The sequence below is a fragment of the Pleurodeles waltl genome, chromosome 6 (assembly GCF_031143425.1).
Source record: "Pleurodeles waltl isolate 20211129_DDA chromosome 6, aPleWal1.hap1.20221129, whole genome shotgun sequence".
Lineage (NCBI taxonomy): Eukaryota > Metazoa > Chordata > Amphibia > Caudata > Salamandridae > Pleurodeles > Pleurodeles waltl.
The window spans coordinates 1,067,084,993-1,067,101,301 of NC_090445.1; the positions used below are offsets into that span (position 1 = coordinate 1,067,084,993).

General features: G+C 44.0%; 1 protein-coding gene across 7 annotated transcripts in view; it reads left to right on the forward strand.

Annotated features, from left to right (window-relative positions):
- HSPG2 (heparan sulfate proteoglycan 2) overlaps window positions 1–16,309 on the forward strand; it is a 933,800-nt gene that overhangs the window by 758,642 nt on the left and 158,849 nt on the right. For all 7 annotated transcript variants that reach the window (XM_069240056.1, XM_069240057.1, XM_069240060.1 and 4 more), the window contains 2 exons: window positions 7,002–7,181; window positions 7,342–7,602. In XM_069240056.1, coding sequence (XP_069096157.1) covers window positions 7,002–7,181; window positions 7,342–7,602 — 441 coding nt within the window. The remainder of the gene's footprint in view (window positions 1–7,001; window positions 7,182–7,341; window positions 7,603–16,309) is intronic.

A 16,309-nucleotide genomic window follows, 5' to 3' on the forward strand; every position in this document is an offset into this window, starting at 1 on the left:
TTATACAGAGGAACAATGACTTATCAAAAGACTGCGAGAAAGCCATAAAACCTCTGAGGAAGAGACAGAAATTGAACTAATTCTTCAAATTATGGATGAGAGACAGACTAGGATACACATCCATAAAGAAACCGGGAAAATCATCACAGCACCTCCTTCAAAAACAAAGAGAAAACTGGCATTTCAGGTGGAATTGGACACTGCACAGCCCCCAGCTAAAGTGCCAAAACAAAAAGAGAAGCCTACACCTCCTCAGTCTTCTCCTCATTCTCCTCCTCATTCTCCGTGCCTGCCTACGTCTCCTCACACAAGTCCTACACCAGTGCATTCTCCAATGCATTCATTTGATTCGCAACAAGACACTGTTGATCCATGGGACGTTTACGACCCTGATCCCATCCCAAGCAATGACCCAGACACCTACCCCTCTAAACCATCTCCACCTGAAGATACTACAGTATATAATCAGGTTATAGCCAGGGCTGCAGCCTATCATGGGGTTACAATGCACACACAACCACTAGAGGAAGACTTTTTGTTTAATACATTATCCTCAACCCATTCTAGGTACCAATGCCTCCCAATTCCACCAGGCATGGTAAAGCACGCAGACCAAATTTTTAATGGGCCTGTGAAAGCAAGAATAATAACACCTAGAATGGATAAAAAGTATAAACCCCCACCTTCTGACCCTGATTACATCACCCATCAGGTGCAACCCGGTTCAGTAGTGGTTAGTGCTGCAAGAAAAAGGGTAAATAGCCAGTGCTCAGGAGATGCACCACCTGCTGATAAGGAGAGCAGAACATTTTATGCTGCAGGAAAGAGAGTTGCGTCCCAAGCAGCAAACCAATGGAGGATAGCTAATTCCCAGGCACTACTATCTCGTTACGATAGAGCCCATTGGGATGAGATGCAGGATATCATACAGCATCTCCCAAAAGAGCAACAGAAGAGGGCACAACAGGTAGTAGAGGAAGGCCACGGTATTAGCAACAACCAAATAAGGTCTGCCTTTGATGCAGCTGATACAACTGTAAGGAGTGTGAACACAGCAGTTACTATTCTTAGACATGCATGGCTGCGCTCCTCTGGTTTTAAACCAGAAATACAACAGGCTGTGTTAAACATGCCATTTGATAAGAAACATCTTTTTGGGTAGAGGTAGACACAACAATAGAAAAACTACAAAAAGACTCAGGCACAGCCAAGGCAATGGGTGCACTCTATTCTACACCATATAGAGGGTCATTTCGTAAGCCTCCGTTTCAAGGAGGTTTCAGACCACAACCCTCAGAGTTATCAACTTCCCAAGCAAAACCAGCTTATCAAACCCAGTCCCAGCGAGGTGGGTTTAGAGGCACATATAGAGGACAATACTCTAGAAATAGAGGTAAATTCCAAACCTCTAAACAGCCTGCAACACAGCCAAAACAGTGACTTCTCTCACTCCCTTCCACTCCACAAATCTCATGTGGGGTGAAGACTACAGCAGTTCCACACACATTGGCAAAATATCACCACAGACAACTGGGTGTTATCAATTATCCTCAGTGGCTATTGTCTAGAATTGATAAACATTCCTCCTAATATTCCACCAAGGTATCACAAGTTAACCCCAGAGCATACAGTTCTGTTACAACAAGAGGTTCAATCTCTACTACTCAAACAAGCAATAGAGTTAGTTCCACAGTCTCAACTAGGAACAGGAGTTTATTCACTATACTTTCTAATTCCCAAGAAAGATGGCACCCTCAGGCCAATATTAGACCTCAGGCCACTAAATTTGTACATCCTATCAGAACATTTCCACATGGTTACTCTGCAAGATATTATCCCACTGCTACAAAAACAAGATTTTATGACAGCCTTCGACTTCAAGGATGGGTATTTCCACGTATCCATCCTCCCAGCTCACAGAAAATACCTCAGATTTGTGATACAAGGAAAACACTACCAATTCAAAGTGTTACCTTTCGGCATAACAACAGCTCCAAGGGTATTCACAAAGTGCTTAGCAGTAGTAGCAGCCTACCTAAGAAGACAACATATCCATGTCTTTCCATATCTAGAGTATTGGCTAATAAAATCGAGCAATCGTACACAATGCCAAGATCATACACGTTACGTGATAGAAAAACCTAGGGTGTGCAGGGTTTTCTATAAACTACCAAAAGTCACACCTTCAACCAGCACAAGTACAACCGTATTTAGGTGCTATCCTAAATACTCAACTAGCTCTAGAGTATCCAAATACACAAAGGATACAAGCTTTTCAAAATCGAATTCCACTTATACAAATAAATCAATAATACACTGTAAGATTGGTTATGAAAATCCTAGGAATGATGGCATATTTCATTGCAATAGTTCCACACGCAAGATTAAACATGAGGCCCTTACAACAGTCACTTGCACGACAATGGTCACAGGCAGACGTTCAACTTCAAGATCTAGTGTTGATAGACCACCAGACACATATGTCCCTTCAGTGGTGGAATCGCAGCAATTTAATCAAAGGGCGGTCGTTTCAAGACCCTGTGCCTCAAACTATAATTACAACAGATGCATCAATGATTAGTGGGGGAGCTCACCTAAACAATCACAATATTCAAGGGCAATGGAATGTCAAACAGAAGCAGCTACACATAAACCACTTAGAGGTATTAACTGTGTTTCTTGCCCTCAAAGCCTTTCAACCTCTTCTCAGACAGAAGAATGTTCTTATAAAGACAGACAACATGATAACTATGTATTATCTCACCAAACAGAGAGGTTACACATTCATCTCAACTGTCCCTTCTGACCCAATAAATCTGGACATGGGCAATTCACAATCATTCATCTATTAGCACAGTACATTCCAGGGATAGACAATCAGTTGGCAGATGTCACCAACAAACACACAAATGGGAGATTCATCCTCAAGTACCTCAAAAGTACTTTCAAAAGTGGGGAACACCAATCAAGCGAAAACACAAAATGCCAAAACATCGCATCCAGACACCTACATCCCCTATTCAAAGGCAATGCTCTATGGATCAATTGGTCAGGGATATTTCCTTACGCTTTTACCCCTCTCCCACTCCTTCCATTTCTGGTCAACAAGTTGCGTCACTCAAAATAATACTCATAGCACCAACATTGGCACGTCAGCCATGGTACACAGCACTACACAGCAGATCTGTCTGTAGTACCGCACTCCAGACTCCCGTGCAGACCAGACCTGTCAACACAAAACAAAGGTCAAATTAGACATCCAGACCCCAATGCTCTCAATCTAGCGATTTGGCTCCTGTAGTCCTAGAATTTGGATATTTAAAACTCCTATCAGAATGTATTGAAGTTATTAAACAAGCACGAAAACCGACTACTAGACAGTGCTACACAAACAAATGGAAAAGATTAGTCTATTATTGTCAATCTAAAAACTTAGATTCTCTTACAGCATCAATACAAGACATTGTATGCTATTTACTTCATTTGCAAAAATCTAATTTAGCATTTTCCTCAATAAAAATACACCTTACTGCAATATCTGCATATTTACAAACTATTCAACATAGCTCTTTATTTAGAGTTCCTTTCATTAAAGCTTTCATGGAAGGCTTAAAACGCATCATTCCACCAAGAACACCACCAGTTCCATCTTGGAATCTAAATATATTGCTTACAAGACTTATAGGACCACCTTTTGAACCCATGCACTCTTGTCAAATTCAATTTCTAACATGGAAAGTTGCCTTCCTGGTGGCAAGTAAGTGAAATACAAGCTTTTACTCTTGAGGAACCTTTCTTCCAAGTACACAAACACAAAGTTGTACTAAGAACAAATCCAAGCTGTCTACCAAAAGTGGTCACACCATTTCATATCAATCAAACAGTGGAACTGCCAGTCTTCTTCCCACAGCCAGATTCTGTGGCAGAAAGAGCTCTACATACATTAGACCTCAAAAGAGCTCTAATGTACTACATAGACAGAACTAAACAATTTAGGAAAACAAAACAACTTTTTGTAGCTTTTCAACAACCACATACAGGCAATCCTATATCAAAACAAGGTTTAGCAAGATGGATTGTAAGGTGCATACAAACATGCTATACCAAAGCAAAAAGAGAACTTATAATTACCCCTAAAGCACATTCTACACGAAAAAAAGGTGCAAAAATTGCTTTTTTAGGAAATATACCAATGGCTGAAATATGTAAAGCAGCTACATGGTCAACACCTCATACATTTGCTAAACACTACTGTGTGGATGTATTATCACAACAACAAACCACAGTAGGACAAGCTGTTCTGAGAACATTATTTCAAACAACTTCAACTCCTACAGGCTAGCCACCGCTATTTTGAGAGGACAAACTGCTTTGTAGTCTATGCATAGCATGTGTATCTGCAGCTACACATGCCATTGAAAGGAAAATGTCACTTACCCAGGGTACATCTGTTCGTGGCATGTTGTGCTGCAGATTCACATCTAATCTCCCTCCTCCCCGGAAGCCTGCAGTTGTTTAAGTTAACACATTTGTACATATGTATATACATTTACATTTGCATCGACATCTCTTTTTTCACTTATATACTTTATCACTCCTTCCTTTACCCTCTGCGGGAAAACAATCTAACAATGGAGTCGATGACCATACGCAATGGAACAGAGAGGAGGAGTCACTCGATCCTGTGACTCTATAAGACTTCTTCGAAGAAAAACAACTTGTAACACTAGCGATCTTCCCACTGAGCTCTTGTTTTTGTTTTTTAGCCCTTTATGGGCTACCTGGGACTGCGAGGGAGCGCTCAAGGGCTCCCCTGTGGTCCCTCCATATTTATTTATTTTATCTTAGTTTTTTTTGTGTTACAAAAATGCCCTTGGTGGCTATCTGGCAACGCGGGGGAAGCCTTAAGGCTTCCCTCGAGGTGCCATTGCATCAGCAAGCAAAGAGCTGCTTTGAGCAGCTCCCTGCTCTCTGAAGCATTTCATCTCTGTCCCCTGAAAACTTTGGTTTTTGACAACCGGACATGTTTGACAAGTCCCACTGTCAAAAACTGAACTGTTTGCTGTGGCTTGGCTGCAGAGGTGCAGCCAAGCTACAGTAAACAGCTATGTCCCTGAGGTGGGCACTCCAGGACAAAGCAGGAGTTGGCCCTGTGGGTGGCGGTCTCCAGGGCCATCAGTGCGCGGCCCTCCTTCCAACAATCGTAGCCCTGGGGAGGTGAAGATTCTCGGGAAAAAAGGGGGTCAGAAACTGACCCCCTTCACAATTGTTTTATGTATGCCCAGGACACACAATTATAGCACGACATTTGGAACAGGGGTTGTGAAGTAGTTATTTTTGCTGCAGATCAGGATTGCACAGACCTCAGGATTTTATGTACATTGCCCCATCTGCTTGCCTCAATATGTATGGATATTGCAAGAGGCTGCAGACGGAAACATTTTGGCTTAATTGAACAGATGTGGGCAAAGCACGGGTGGCACGTTGTTTATATTTGAAGGTGCCGGTTGGAGTGCCCTTGTATTTGAACATTTTGCTGCAGTCATTGAAAAGATAAAGGTAAACTCGGACGGTTTAAATAGTGACATTTGCTGTTATAGGCATGATTTATAAAAAAAAACGTTTAATAAAAGGCAGTGTTTGAGAAAGATGTGTACTTATTATGACTGCAATGTGGTAAATGTGACACAATTTCTCCTATGTTTAGCGATTGAGGTACTTAAATAGCAACCAAAATTGCGATGTTAAGATCTAGAAAGGCTGTGGAATCAGCTGAAACACCTTTTTTACTAATTTTGATATTTACTGTGTTGCTTGGCATAAGAATTTTTTGATCTTGTGCTGTGCAACCTGGGGCATTACAGATACGGATTATCTTCCATCTTCGAGTGCAGGCCCTCTTTTTGGTTTGGAAGAGGTTGTTGTGTAGTATAATAAAGGGGCTTGCGGTAGTGCTCTTCCCTGCACTACCTCGGTGAGGAGCAAGCCGGGAACAGCTACTAGGATCATGTGGCATGAAGGACAAAATTATGCAGCAGGCAAATCTAAATCTAAATTGTGCCGCTAAATAGCAAATTATGGAGCACATTTTCTAGCAGTTATATTTTCGTCCATTTGTGCTTCAAGCAATATTTTTTTAAATCAGCAAATTAAGTGGCAAATGTGTTGAATCCGCAACTATGCACAAAAGGTTGCAGCCACGGAATCACATAAATCCACTGACTCTAACCCTTGTTCATTTTCTAGAAACAATTTATTCATTAAAGGTGAAGAACATTTTAAATCTAATGAGGGCCTGTTAACTTCACTTTTGTGAAATGGCTCTTTCAAGTCAACTAACCCAAAATAAACATGTAATATGAGAAATACATTACGGGAAATGGGTGACATTGTCAGACATTGCCATCTTGGGGTTCTGGTGACATTTTGGTTTATGTTGTCACCAGAAGCCATCAATGGCAATATTGGATCAAATAAAACAGTTACCCATTATGTATCCTTTATGTATTAATTTACATTACTTCCTTTGCTTTGCTGTGTGGGAGGCTTTACATCTCTAACTCACACTACCATGAGTCTGGACGGTCTCTAGAGCTTATAAACCTTATAATTACTCTAAATTATGCCAACCAAGGTCTGGCTTTTTTTAAAGTTAGGATAGTTACATAGAGGTACAGGAAGATATGAGTTTGGTAGCAGGGATAGCTGCAAAGTGACTTTTGCTTGTACGTACATATTTTTTGTAGACTTTTGGTGTTGTAAGATATTGCCCCAAACAGTACATTTTTACACATTATTGCTTAGACTAAATATGACATATCGTTATTTCTATTGCATAGTGAGTTGGTATAAAAAGGAAACTCCAAATGCGAGGTTTGGTGAGTTTGAAAGGTGTCATTTTATTAAGAGTGCAGGGGTTTTTAGAGCAGGTCGGGGATAAAGGTTAATTGAGTGCATGATTGAAATATGGTGTGATATCGCTATTGACTTTCTGTTTCCAGGGACCCCGACCCCAAGCATCACATGGTCCAAATTGCGGGCACCACTACCATGGCAGCACCAGGTGGTCAATAATACCCTTATCATTCCAAGAGTGGCTCAGCAGGACTCTGGCCAGTACATCTGCAACGCTTCCAGTCCAGCTGGGTACTCTGAGGCTTTCATCGCCTTGGATGTGGAAAGTATGGCACCTTCATTACCAGCAAATTTGTCACTAAATATTTTTAAACATCTTCTCCACCTTTAATTTTCACTTCTAACATTCTGAGATAGGTATCTAAGTGAAGCTGCTTTACCGGTTGAAATCTGTTATCTTAAGTTGTCCTTTGTGTTCCCTGTTAGCGCCCCCTTATGCAACCAGCCTGCCCGATGAGGTTTCTGTGCGTTTAGGGGATATGATCCAGTTGCAGTGTCTAGCCCATGGGACACCACCACTTCGCTTTCGCTGGGCCAAAGTCAACGGCACTCTTTCAGAGAAAGCTACCATCCAAGATGGCGTGCTGCATATCAACGAGGCCACCGCAGAAGATGCTGGCAAGTACCGTTGCCATGTGACCAATAAGGTGGGCGCAGCAGACACATTTGCCCTCGTCAGCATACAGAGTAAGTGATTGTTATTTTTATTGGGGTAATAATTATGGAAGCGCTTAGTGGCTGGGTATATGTGACCTGGAGAAATGATTTTAGTTACAAGTGTGCAAACTATGATTGTGCTTGTATACCAGAATAGTTACAGGCTTCTTTTATTAATGTATGAAGTGGTCTACTATGATAAACAAGGTGATAGACAATCCATTTCCAACCTGTTACCGGCTCCACATGCCACAGTTCATCTGTCGGTGATAATGCCTTTTGTTTAGTTTCCACTTGTGCTATACCAGAGCTGCTCAGATCACTCTTCTTACTGCACTCCCAATGCTCTTTTCAGAACAGGAACAACCTCAGAAAATTTCGAAAACAAAAATTAAGGGGCCTTTCTCACATCCCTCTTCACATGGAGAGTGCTGCTTCCACTACATTCTCATTCAGGCTTCTTTAACACTGTGCCATTTTTTTGTTAATTGAGTTGTGCCCTTTGACTCCTAAATGTGTGAATAAAGCTTTAATTGACATAATACCATTTTTCCAAATCCCCAATTTAATGCGTTTGGTTGAGGTTAACGTTTTTCCTGTATCTAGACTCATGGTTAAGATATTGGAAAAGTTACTGTATTAATGCTGTGATTTCATAGCACCTAAAACATGTTTGGATATTTTCAAAAAGCACCATGCTGCTTAAGGGAGTTCACTGCTACCATGACCTTCTTGTGCAACCTTTCTAAAGACGTTCGTCAGAGGGGAGTCTAATGGTACGCTCCACTGTTTTACTATTTATCACTAGTAAGAACAATGTAGTCCACTTCCACCTGAAAACCTGCATTCTGGCAGTTATCTCAATAATTGATCATTCTATGTATCTGAAAGAGACTTCTAGCTGCAGATTCCTTAACTTAGAATTATCCCATGTGTGTGGGATTGGATCCAAAAAATGTTTGTGAGCAGTACCCCTGCACGCCAGTAGGTGTCATCGTCCACCAGGGAAGTGACATCCGCAGTGCCTGTAAAGTCCCTGCCCCAGTGCTCTGACGTTGGTTCTTTCCTTTCTGCACCTGTCCCATGCCACCCACTTGTAACAGGCTGACTGATGACCATATCTCATTACTCTGCCAGCAAAATGGTAGCTCTCTTGGCCAAGGGAGCTATAGAGAGGGTGCCGGCAGCAGAAGATGGTCATGGTTGCTATTCCTGCTACTTTCTGGTGCCCAAGAAGGACAGACGCCTTTGTCCTATCCTAGACCTGCAACCCCTCAGTTTCTTCCTGAAAAAGGAGAAATTCAAAATGCTCATGTTTGCCCAAGTCCTGTCTGCCCTGGACCCAGAAGGCTAGATGGTGGCATTGGACTTGCAGGACACATACTTCCACATCCTTGTTACTGCCTCCCCACCACTGCTATGTGGTACTGCAGCAAACCGAGCATAGTGGGGCCGTGAAGAGGCTCTGCATCTCTGGACATGGCTGGAACATTAGGGCATTTCCCTGGTGGTTCAGCACCTGCAGGTTCCCTAAGCTCCAGAGCGGACAAATTCAGCCAAAGATGCAGAGCGTATCTCAAATGGTGTCTCCATCCAGAGGTAGGGCAAGGTCTTTCAACAGTGAGGAGAACCTTGGTTAGATCTGTTCGCCACTGCTGAGAATGCACAATGTCAGCAGGTCTGTGCGCTGGAGTTTCCAAGGCCACTCTCGCTTAGAGACGCTTTTCATCTTGAGTGGAGCTCAGGCATCCTGTATGCTTTTCCGCCCATACCACTGCTGCCCAGAGTTCTCAAGAAGATCAGGAACAACTGGGCCCAAGTCATCCTTTGGCTTCAGACTGGCCTTGGAGAGTCTGGTATCTCGAGGTGTGGAGCATGGCTTTTGGTCCTCTGATCAGGTTGCCCCTTTGGGAGAATCTTGTGCCGCAGCAGCAGGTGAGGGTTCTGCACCCAAACTAGTCTACACTCCTCCTTCATGTGTGGGGGTTTAGCAGTGACAGTTGGCAGCTTTCGGTCTTCATCTGGAGTCTGTAATGTCATCTTGGCAGCCAGGTGTCCCTCTACTGTATTGATATACGCCTGCAGTTGGGGCAAGTTTTTGGCATGGTGTGCAGAAAAACATATAGGTCCCCTTTCACAGGTCCTTCTGTTTATTTATTTTCTTGCCCAGCAGAGCTCTGCTTTGGGCACCTTAAGAGGTTATCTTTCTGCCATGTCAGCATTTCTGCGGTTACTAGATCAGCCAACACTTTTCAAGTCACATATTGTATTTACGTTTCTGAAAAGTCTCCACCCTTGTTCCCACCTTCTCCCTTCATCATGCCTTAGTGTGACCTTAGCTTAGTATTGACGTTTCTGATGTGCGCTCTATTCGAACTGCTCCATAACTGCTGTATTAGGCTCCCTACTATCAAGACTTACATTCTAGTTGTTATAATGTGTTGGAACTTTGTCTATTCAGTCTTGCCGGATTTTCTAGTGTGAATTGTTTTCCACAGACCCTCCTCCAAGGAGGTATTGCTTGGGTATCTGTGATGCTATTAATTGTGTTTGACCAATGACTTTGTGTTTCACCACTGCGCATATTAGTTGCTCAATGTTCACCAGTAGCACATTACATGTTGTGTTCAGTTTAGCTGCCTATTGGCTTTAACATGGCATTAGCCATTACATTCTGTATTCAGTTTAGCTGCCTATTGGCTTTAACATGGCATTAGAAATTACATTTGGTATTTAGGTTAGCTGCCTATTGGCTTTAACGTGGAGTTAGACATTGCAGTTGAGACATTGCAGATGAGCTGTGTTTTTCCAAGCTGTGTTTTTCCAAGCTGTGTTTTTCCAAGCTGTGTTTTTCCACATGATAGACCAAGCTGTGTTTTTCACACCAATCCAGTCTGGGAACGAGTGAAGTTTGGAAAATTGGCCACTCTCCAAGTTTATTCGGTTCTCACACTGAGTTTGCTTTTAACGATGGCCCTGGGCAACAGCGAGGGGGAGAAAGATCTTGACTTCAGACAGGAACGGACGTCAGTTGCCTTTCTCCCGTTTGGGTAGAAAATCTCTTTCTCGCAGTTGAACCGGAGTCATCAACTTGCAGTCCTTAGAAAGATGAAGCGGAGTGATAGGCCCTACAGTGATGCAATTTTGACTTTTATGCTTTGCTTTGAAGTTATGCTATAATATAATCACATGTATTTGCTGTGTACATTGCAACTGAGAAGTACTTTGATATATTTTGCTTTCATTGCTGCAACTACTTTTAAACGTGTGCTTCCAACCTACTAATTTTGTCTTTCAGGAACCTCGTGGTGAAGTAATAATAACAATAAATGTTTTCTTTAAACTAAGAAGTGCATTCCAGAGAAATTTTGTAAGCTCGGTCATAAGATAAGAGAAGGAAAGCAAAACAGTATCCAAACTATGGTAAAGAATGTGTGGCTAGAAGTCTCTATCAGATAAACAAGTTACTTTCCTTCAGTAACGCCTTGTCTGGTAGACTCTTATCTAGACGCAGATTCCTTACCAAACCACCCATCCTTCTCACTCTGTGAACAGATTATTGGCTTAGAGCTGTTTCTTCTTTCAGGACCCTAGGTTTTACACACCAGTTGTCAGTGTTGGCTGTGCGCTTCTGGCATGGAAAGTAGAGAAAAGAAACCAACATCAGCACACTGCGGTGGCACCTATATAGGCACTGCGCATGTCATATCAGGCGCGGACGATGCCAACAATAACACACTGAGCTGAACGATGCCACCTGCCCAGGTGTACTACTCATGAAATATTTCCATATGCAGTCTGACACCTGGGATAATTCTAAGGTAAGGAATCCTGCAGCTAGATAGTCTCTACCAGATAAGGTGTTACTGAAGGTAAGTAACTTGTTCATCAAGGCCCCTGAATACTTAATACAGAAGTAGAATACAATGACCTGCACCTGATGCTCCTGTTGATAATGTGTCAACACAGACTGACCTCATTAAAGTGTAAGGCAAAGATTTAGGGAGGCGATACTAGTGAGTAGACCCTGTTCACAAGAGATGATCAGCCTTCTGAGACATTATTTTCCTTGGAAGCCTCTTCAACCTGTCATTGTAGTAATAAGTATATGCAGTCCTGTCTGTCACTTTAATCACATTGACAGCTGGCTGAGTTCTGCCCCTTGGATTAGTCCCTCTTTGAAGTGGAGAAGGAGGTGCTAAGGGAATTGGGGCAGTCATACTGACGCCTGCAAAGATAATTACTATGATATTCTATGAGATCCCACTAGTCAGAGCTGCCACCAGGCACAGCTTTGAATCACCTTGTGCTCTTCCGGGAGAAGTGTGGCAGACCACAATTTAGTCTGCCAAACCCCTTATATTAGCCATGATTCATCACAATCAGAACCGCTGCCAAGCCATGTGGCTTAGGGTGAAGAGTCCTTGGTGATGAAATGTGCAGAAACTACAAAAGGGGTTTGTGGCTAGGGCCTGAAATCTGATCAATACAAATTTTGTGGTAGGGATAGTTGAGTTGTATTACTTATTACTGTTATAGTTCCAAAACATAGGAACATTTGAATATTGTTCAAGTCTCTCCGCTCTCAATGTTCATTGGCACCAAAAGTAAAGCAATAGGATATTAACTGGAAATAGAGCTCCATTTGTTATGGTACCAATTGCCTCTGTCACAGGACAGTACTTTAGCATTCTGTGCTTTCCTGCTAAAAATTGTTTTTCGGTGTATTTGGCTTACTGCGTAAATTGAATAGAATAAAGACTGCAACTCTCAGAATACACTGATTTGTTATCTGGATATCAAGGACTAGAAAGTTGGTGTCTAATAGCATATTCTTCTGATCAATCGTCTCTCAAACATTTTGGCTGGTTGCGGTTAGCTCATGTAAACTTTACATGCAGTTGTGGTGTTCGTAGTTATGAAGTGGAATTCTGCAAAGGAGGGGGGACCAGCCATTCTCCAGTTTTGCCTTTTTCATAGTCACATGCATTAATCAACCCAGTCGTTGAGCTTGGGAGTTCAACAATAAAATTACAATAGCAATTCCATGTTAAACATGACTCAGAGGCTGTAACCCTGCCAAGTAACACTGTTTTAAAAGGAGCCAAACTTCAGCCATTCAGATTTTATTACAGAGCCAGATTCGGGAAACAGAAGCAGCCCTGGCAAAAATGCTCAAACCAGTCTCGCTCCCTTCTTTTCCTTGCGCAGTCTGTTTCAATCCATCCACCTATTCGCCTTCACTCTCTCTGATTGCTCCCTTTTCTTTTTTCTCCCTCTGAAAGTCTCCATGTACCTTCTGCAATTACTACAGGGACCTGGGGGAAGTTACAGAGGCCCCAGGATATCCCAGGGCTTTGAAAAGCAGTCTGAAAGGGCTGCAGACCAACTGAGAAATTGCTGATGAATTTAAATGCCTTTCCGGCTCTTAAAAAAAATGAACCGAGGTCCACACCCTGAGAGTACATTCTAGCTAAGAATTCCACCATTCATCATATATGGAGGGAGTCCCCTTCAGCGCTGGTCAAATCACCTCAGATAAGATATTCTTTCAAATTCTTTCACACTTACAAATCATCCGTTATAAGGGATTGCAGGAGCCTTTCTTCAGACCTTGTAGCTCTTGTGGTAAAAAGCGGTTATATTCTGATTGTCCTTGTAAGGAAATGCCTCCTTGGCATGGTTACCCCCTGACTTTTTGCCTGTTGTTGATGCCAGTTATGATTGAAAGTGTGCTGGGACCCTGCTAACTAGGCCCCAACACCAGTGTTCTTTCCCTAAAACTGTACCTTTGTCTCCACAATTGGCACAACCCTGGCACCCAGGTAAGTCCCTTGTAACTGGTACCCCTGGTACCAAGGGCCCTGATGCCAGGGAAGGTCTCTAAGGGCTGCAGCATGTCTTATGACACCCAGAGGACCCCTCACTCAGCACATGCACACTGCCTCACAGCTTGTGTGTGCTGCTGGGGAGAAAATGACTAAGTCGACATGAGACTCCCCTCAGAGTGCCATGCCCACCTCACACTGCCTGTGCCATAGGTAAGTCACCCCTCTAGCAGGTCTTACAGCCCTAAGACAGGGTGCACTATACCACAGGTGAGGGCATATGTGCATGATCACTATGCCCCTACAGTGTCTAAGCAAAACCTTAGACTTTGTAAGTGCAGGGTAGCCATAAAGAGTATATGGTCTGGAAGTTTCTCAGACACTAACTCCACAGTTCCATAATGGCTACACTGAAATCTGGGAAGTTTGGTATCAAACTTCTCAGCACAATAAATGCACACTGATGCCAGTGTGGGATTTATTGTAAAATGCACACAGGGGGCATCTTAGAGATGCCCCCTGAATACCAGTCCGATTCCTAGTGCTAAGCTGACCAGCTTCTGCGAGCCTGCCACAAACAGATGAGTTTCTGGCCACATGGGGAAGAGTGCCTTTGTCACTCTGTGGCCAGGAACAAAGCCTGTACTGGGTGGAGGTGCTTCTCTCCCCCCCCCCCCCCCCCCCACCCCCCTCTGCAGGAACTGTAACACCTGGCGGTGAGCCTCAAAGGCTCATGCCTTTTGTTACAGCACCCCAGGGCATCCCAGCTAGTGGAGATGCCCGCCCCTCCAGCCACTGCCCCCACTTTTGGCAGCAAATCAGGAGAGGATAATGAGAAAAACAAGGAGCCACCCACCAGTCAGGACAGCCCCTAAGGTGTCCTGAGCTGAGGTGACCCCTGCCTTTTACAAATCCTCCATCTTGAGTTTGGAGGATTCCCCCAGTAGGATTAGAGATGTGCCCCCCTCCCCTCAGGGAGGAGTCACAAAGAGGGGGTAGCCACTCTCCATGACAGTAGCCATTGGCTACTGCCCTCCTGACCTAAACACACCCCTAAATCTACTATTTAGGGGCGACCCAGAACCCAGGAAATCAGATTCCTGCAACCTACACAAAGAAGGACTGCTGACCTGAAAGCCCTGCAGAGACGACGGAGAAGACAACTGACTTGGCCCCAGCCCTACCAGCCTGTCTCCAGATTCAAAGAACCTGCACAGCGACGTGTCCGACAGAGACCAGCGACCTCTGAGGACTCAGAGGACTGCCCTGAACCGAAGGACCAAGAAACTCACGAGAACAGCAGCACTGTTCACCAACAGCAACATTTTTGCAACTTTGAAGCAACTTTTAAAGAACTCACTCTTCCCGCCGGAAGCGTGAGACTTCACCCTCTGCATCCGACGCTCACGGCTCGAACTCCAGAGAACCAACACTGCAGAGAGGACTCCCAGGCGAGTGCGACCTCGTGAGTAACCTGAGACGACCCCCCTGCACACCCACAGCGACGCCTGCAGAGAGGATCCAGAGGCTTCCCCTGACTGCGACTGCCTGGAAGAAAGAACCCGACGCCTGGACAAAGCACTGCATCCGCAGCCCCCAGGACGAAAGAAACCAACCTCCAGTGCAGGAGTGACCAGCAGGCGGCCCTCTCCCTAGCCCAGTCAGTGGATGGCCCGAGAAGCCCCCCTGTGCCCTGCCTGCATCGCCTAAGTGACCCCCAGGTCCCTCCATTGCTTTCAATAGCAAACCTGATGCCAACTTTGCATACTGCACCCTGCCGCCCCTCTGCCGCTGAGGGTGTGCTTTGTGTGCCTGTTTGTATCCTCCCACCCCCCCCCCCCCCCCAGTTCTCTACAAAACCCCCCCTGGTCTGCTCCCCGAGGGCGCGGGTACTTACCTGCTAGCAGACGGGAACCAGAGCACCCCTGTTCTCCATAGGCGCCTATGTGTTTTGGGCCCTCCTTTGACTTCTGCACCTGACCGGCCCTGTGTTGCTGGTGTGGTGACTTTGGGGTTGTCTTGAACCCCCAACGGTGGGCTGCTTATGCCCAGGAAACTGAACTTGTAAGTGCTTTACTTATCTCAGAAACTTAACCATACTTACCTCCCCCAGGAACTGTTGATTTCTGCACTGTGTCCACTTTTAAAATAGCTTATTGCCATTTTAACCTATACTGTGTATGTTACTGCTCTAATTCAAAGTTCCTTACTTACCTGTGTGGAGTACCTTGCATTTTATGTATTTACCTCAAATCTTGAATCTTGTGGTTCTGAAATAAATTAAGAAAATATATTTTTCTATATAAAAACTATTGGCCTGGAGTTAAGTCTTTGAGTGTGTGTACCTCATTTATTGCCTGTGTGTGTACAACAAATGCTTAACACTATAATCTGATAAGCCTACTGCTCGACCACACTACCACGAAATAGAGCATTGGAATGATCTAATTCTGCGACTATCGACCTGTAAGGGGGAACCCTTGGACTCTGTGCACACTATCTCTCACTTTTAGATAGTATATACAGAGCCAACTTCCTACAGTCCTCATAACGTCTGTATCTGATGGAGATTTCTAGCTGCAGATTTGTTACCTTATAGTAATTCCCAGGTGTCAGACTGGATCTGGAAACTTTTCAAACAGTACCTCTGAGCACTGGTAGGTGACTTTGTTCAGCTAAACAGTGGTATTCATGCTAGAAGTTACATGTGCATTAAATATATAGGCGCCACCTCAGCGCACTGACATCAGTTCTTTTCTTTCTTACCAGCCCCCGCAGATGCGAAGGGAGCTACCTCCACTCAATTTTTAGCTGACTTTTTTTTTTTTTGTCGACCCCTTTTTCAAGACTTTGTCACTGTGTGACGAGGATGTCCCCTAATGAAATGGTACAGTTTAAGCCATGTGGTT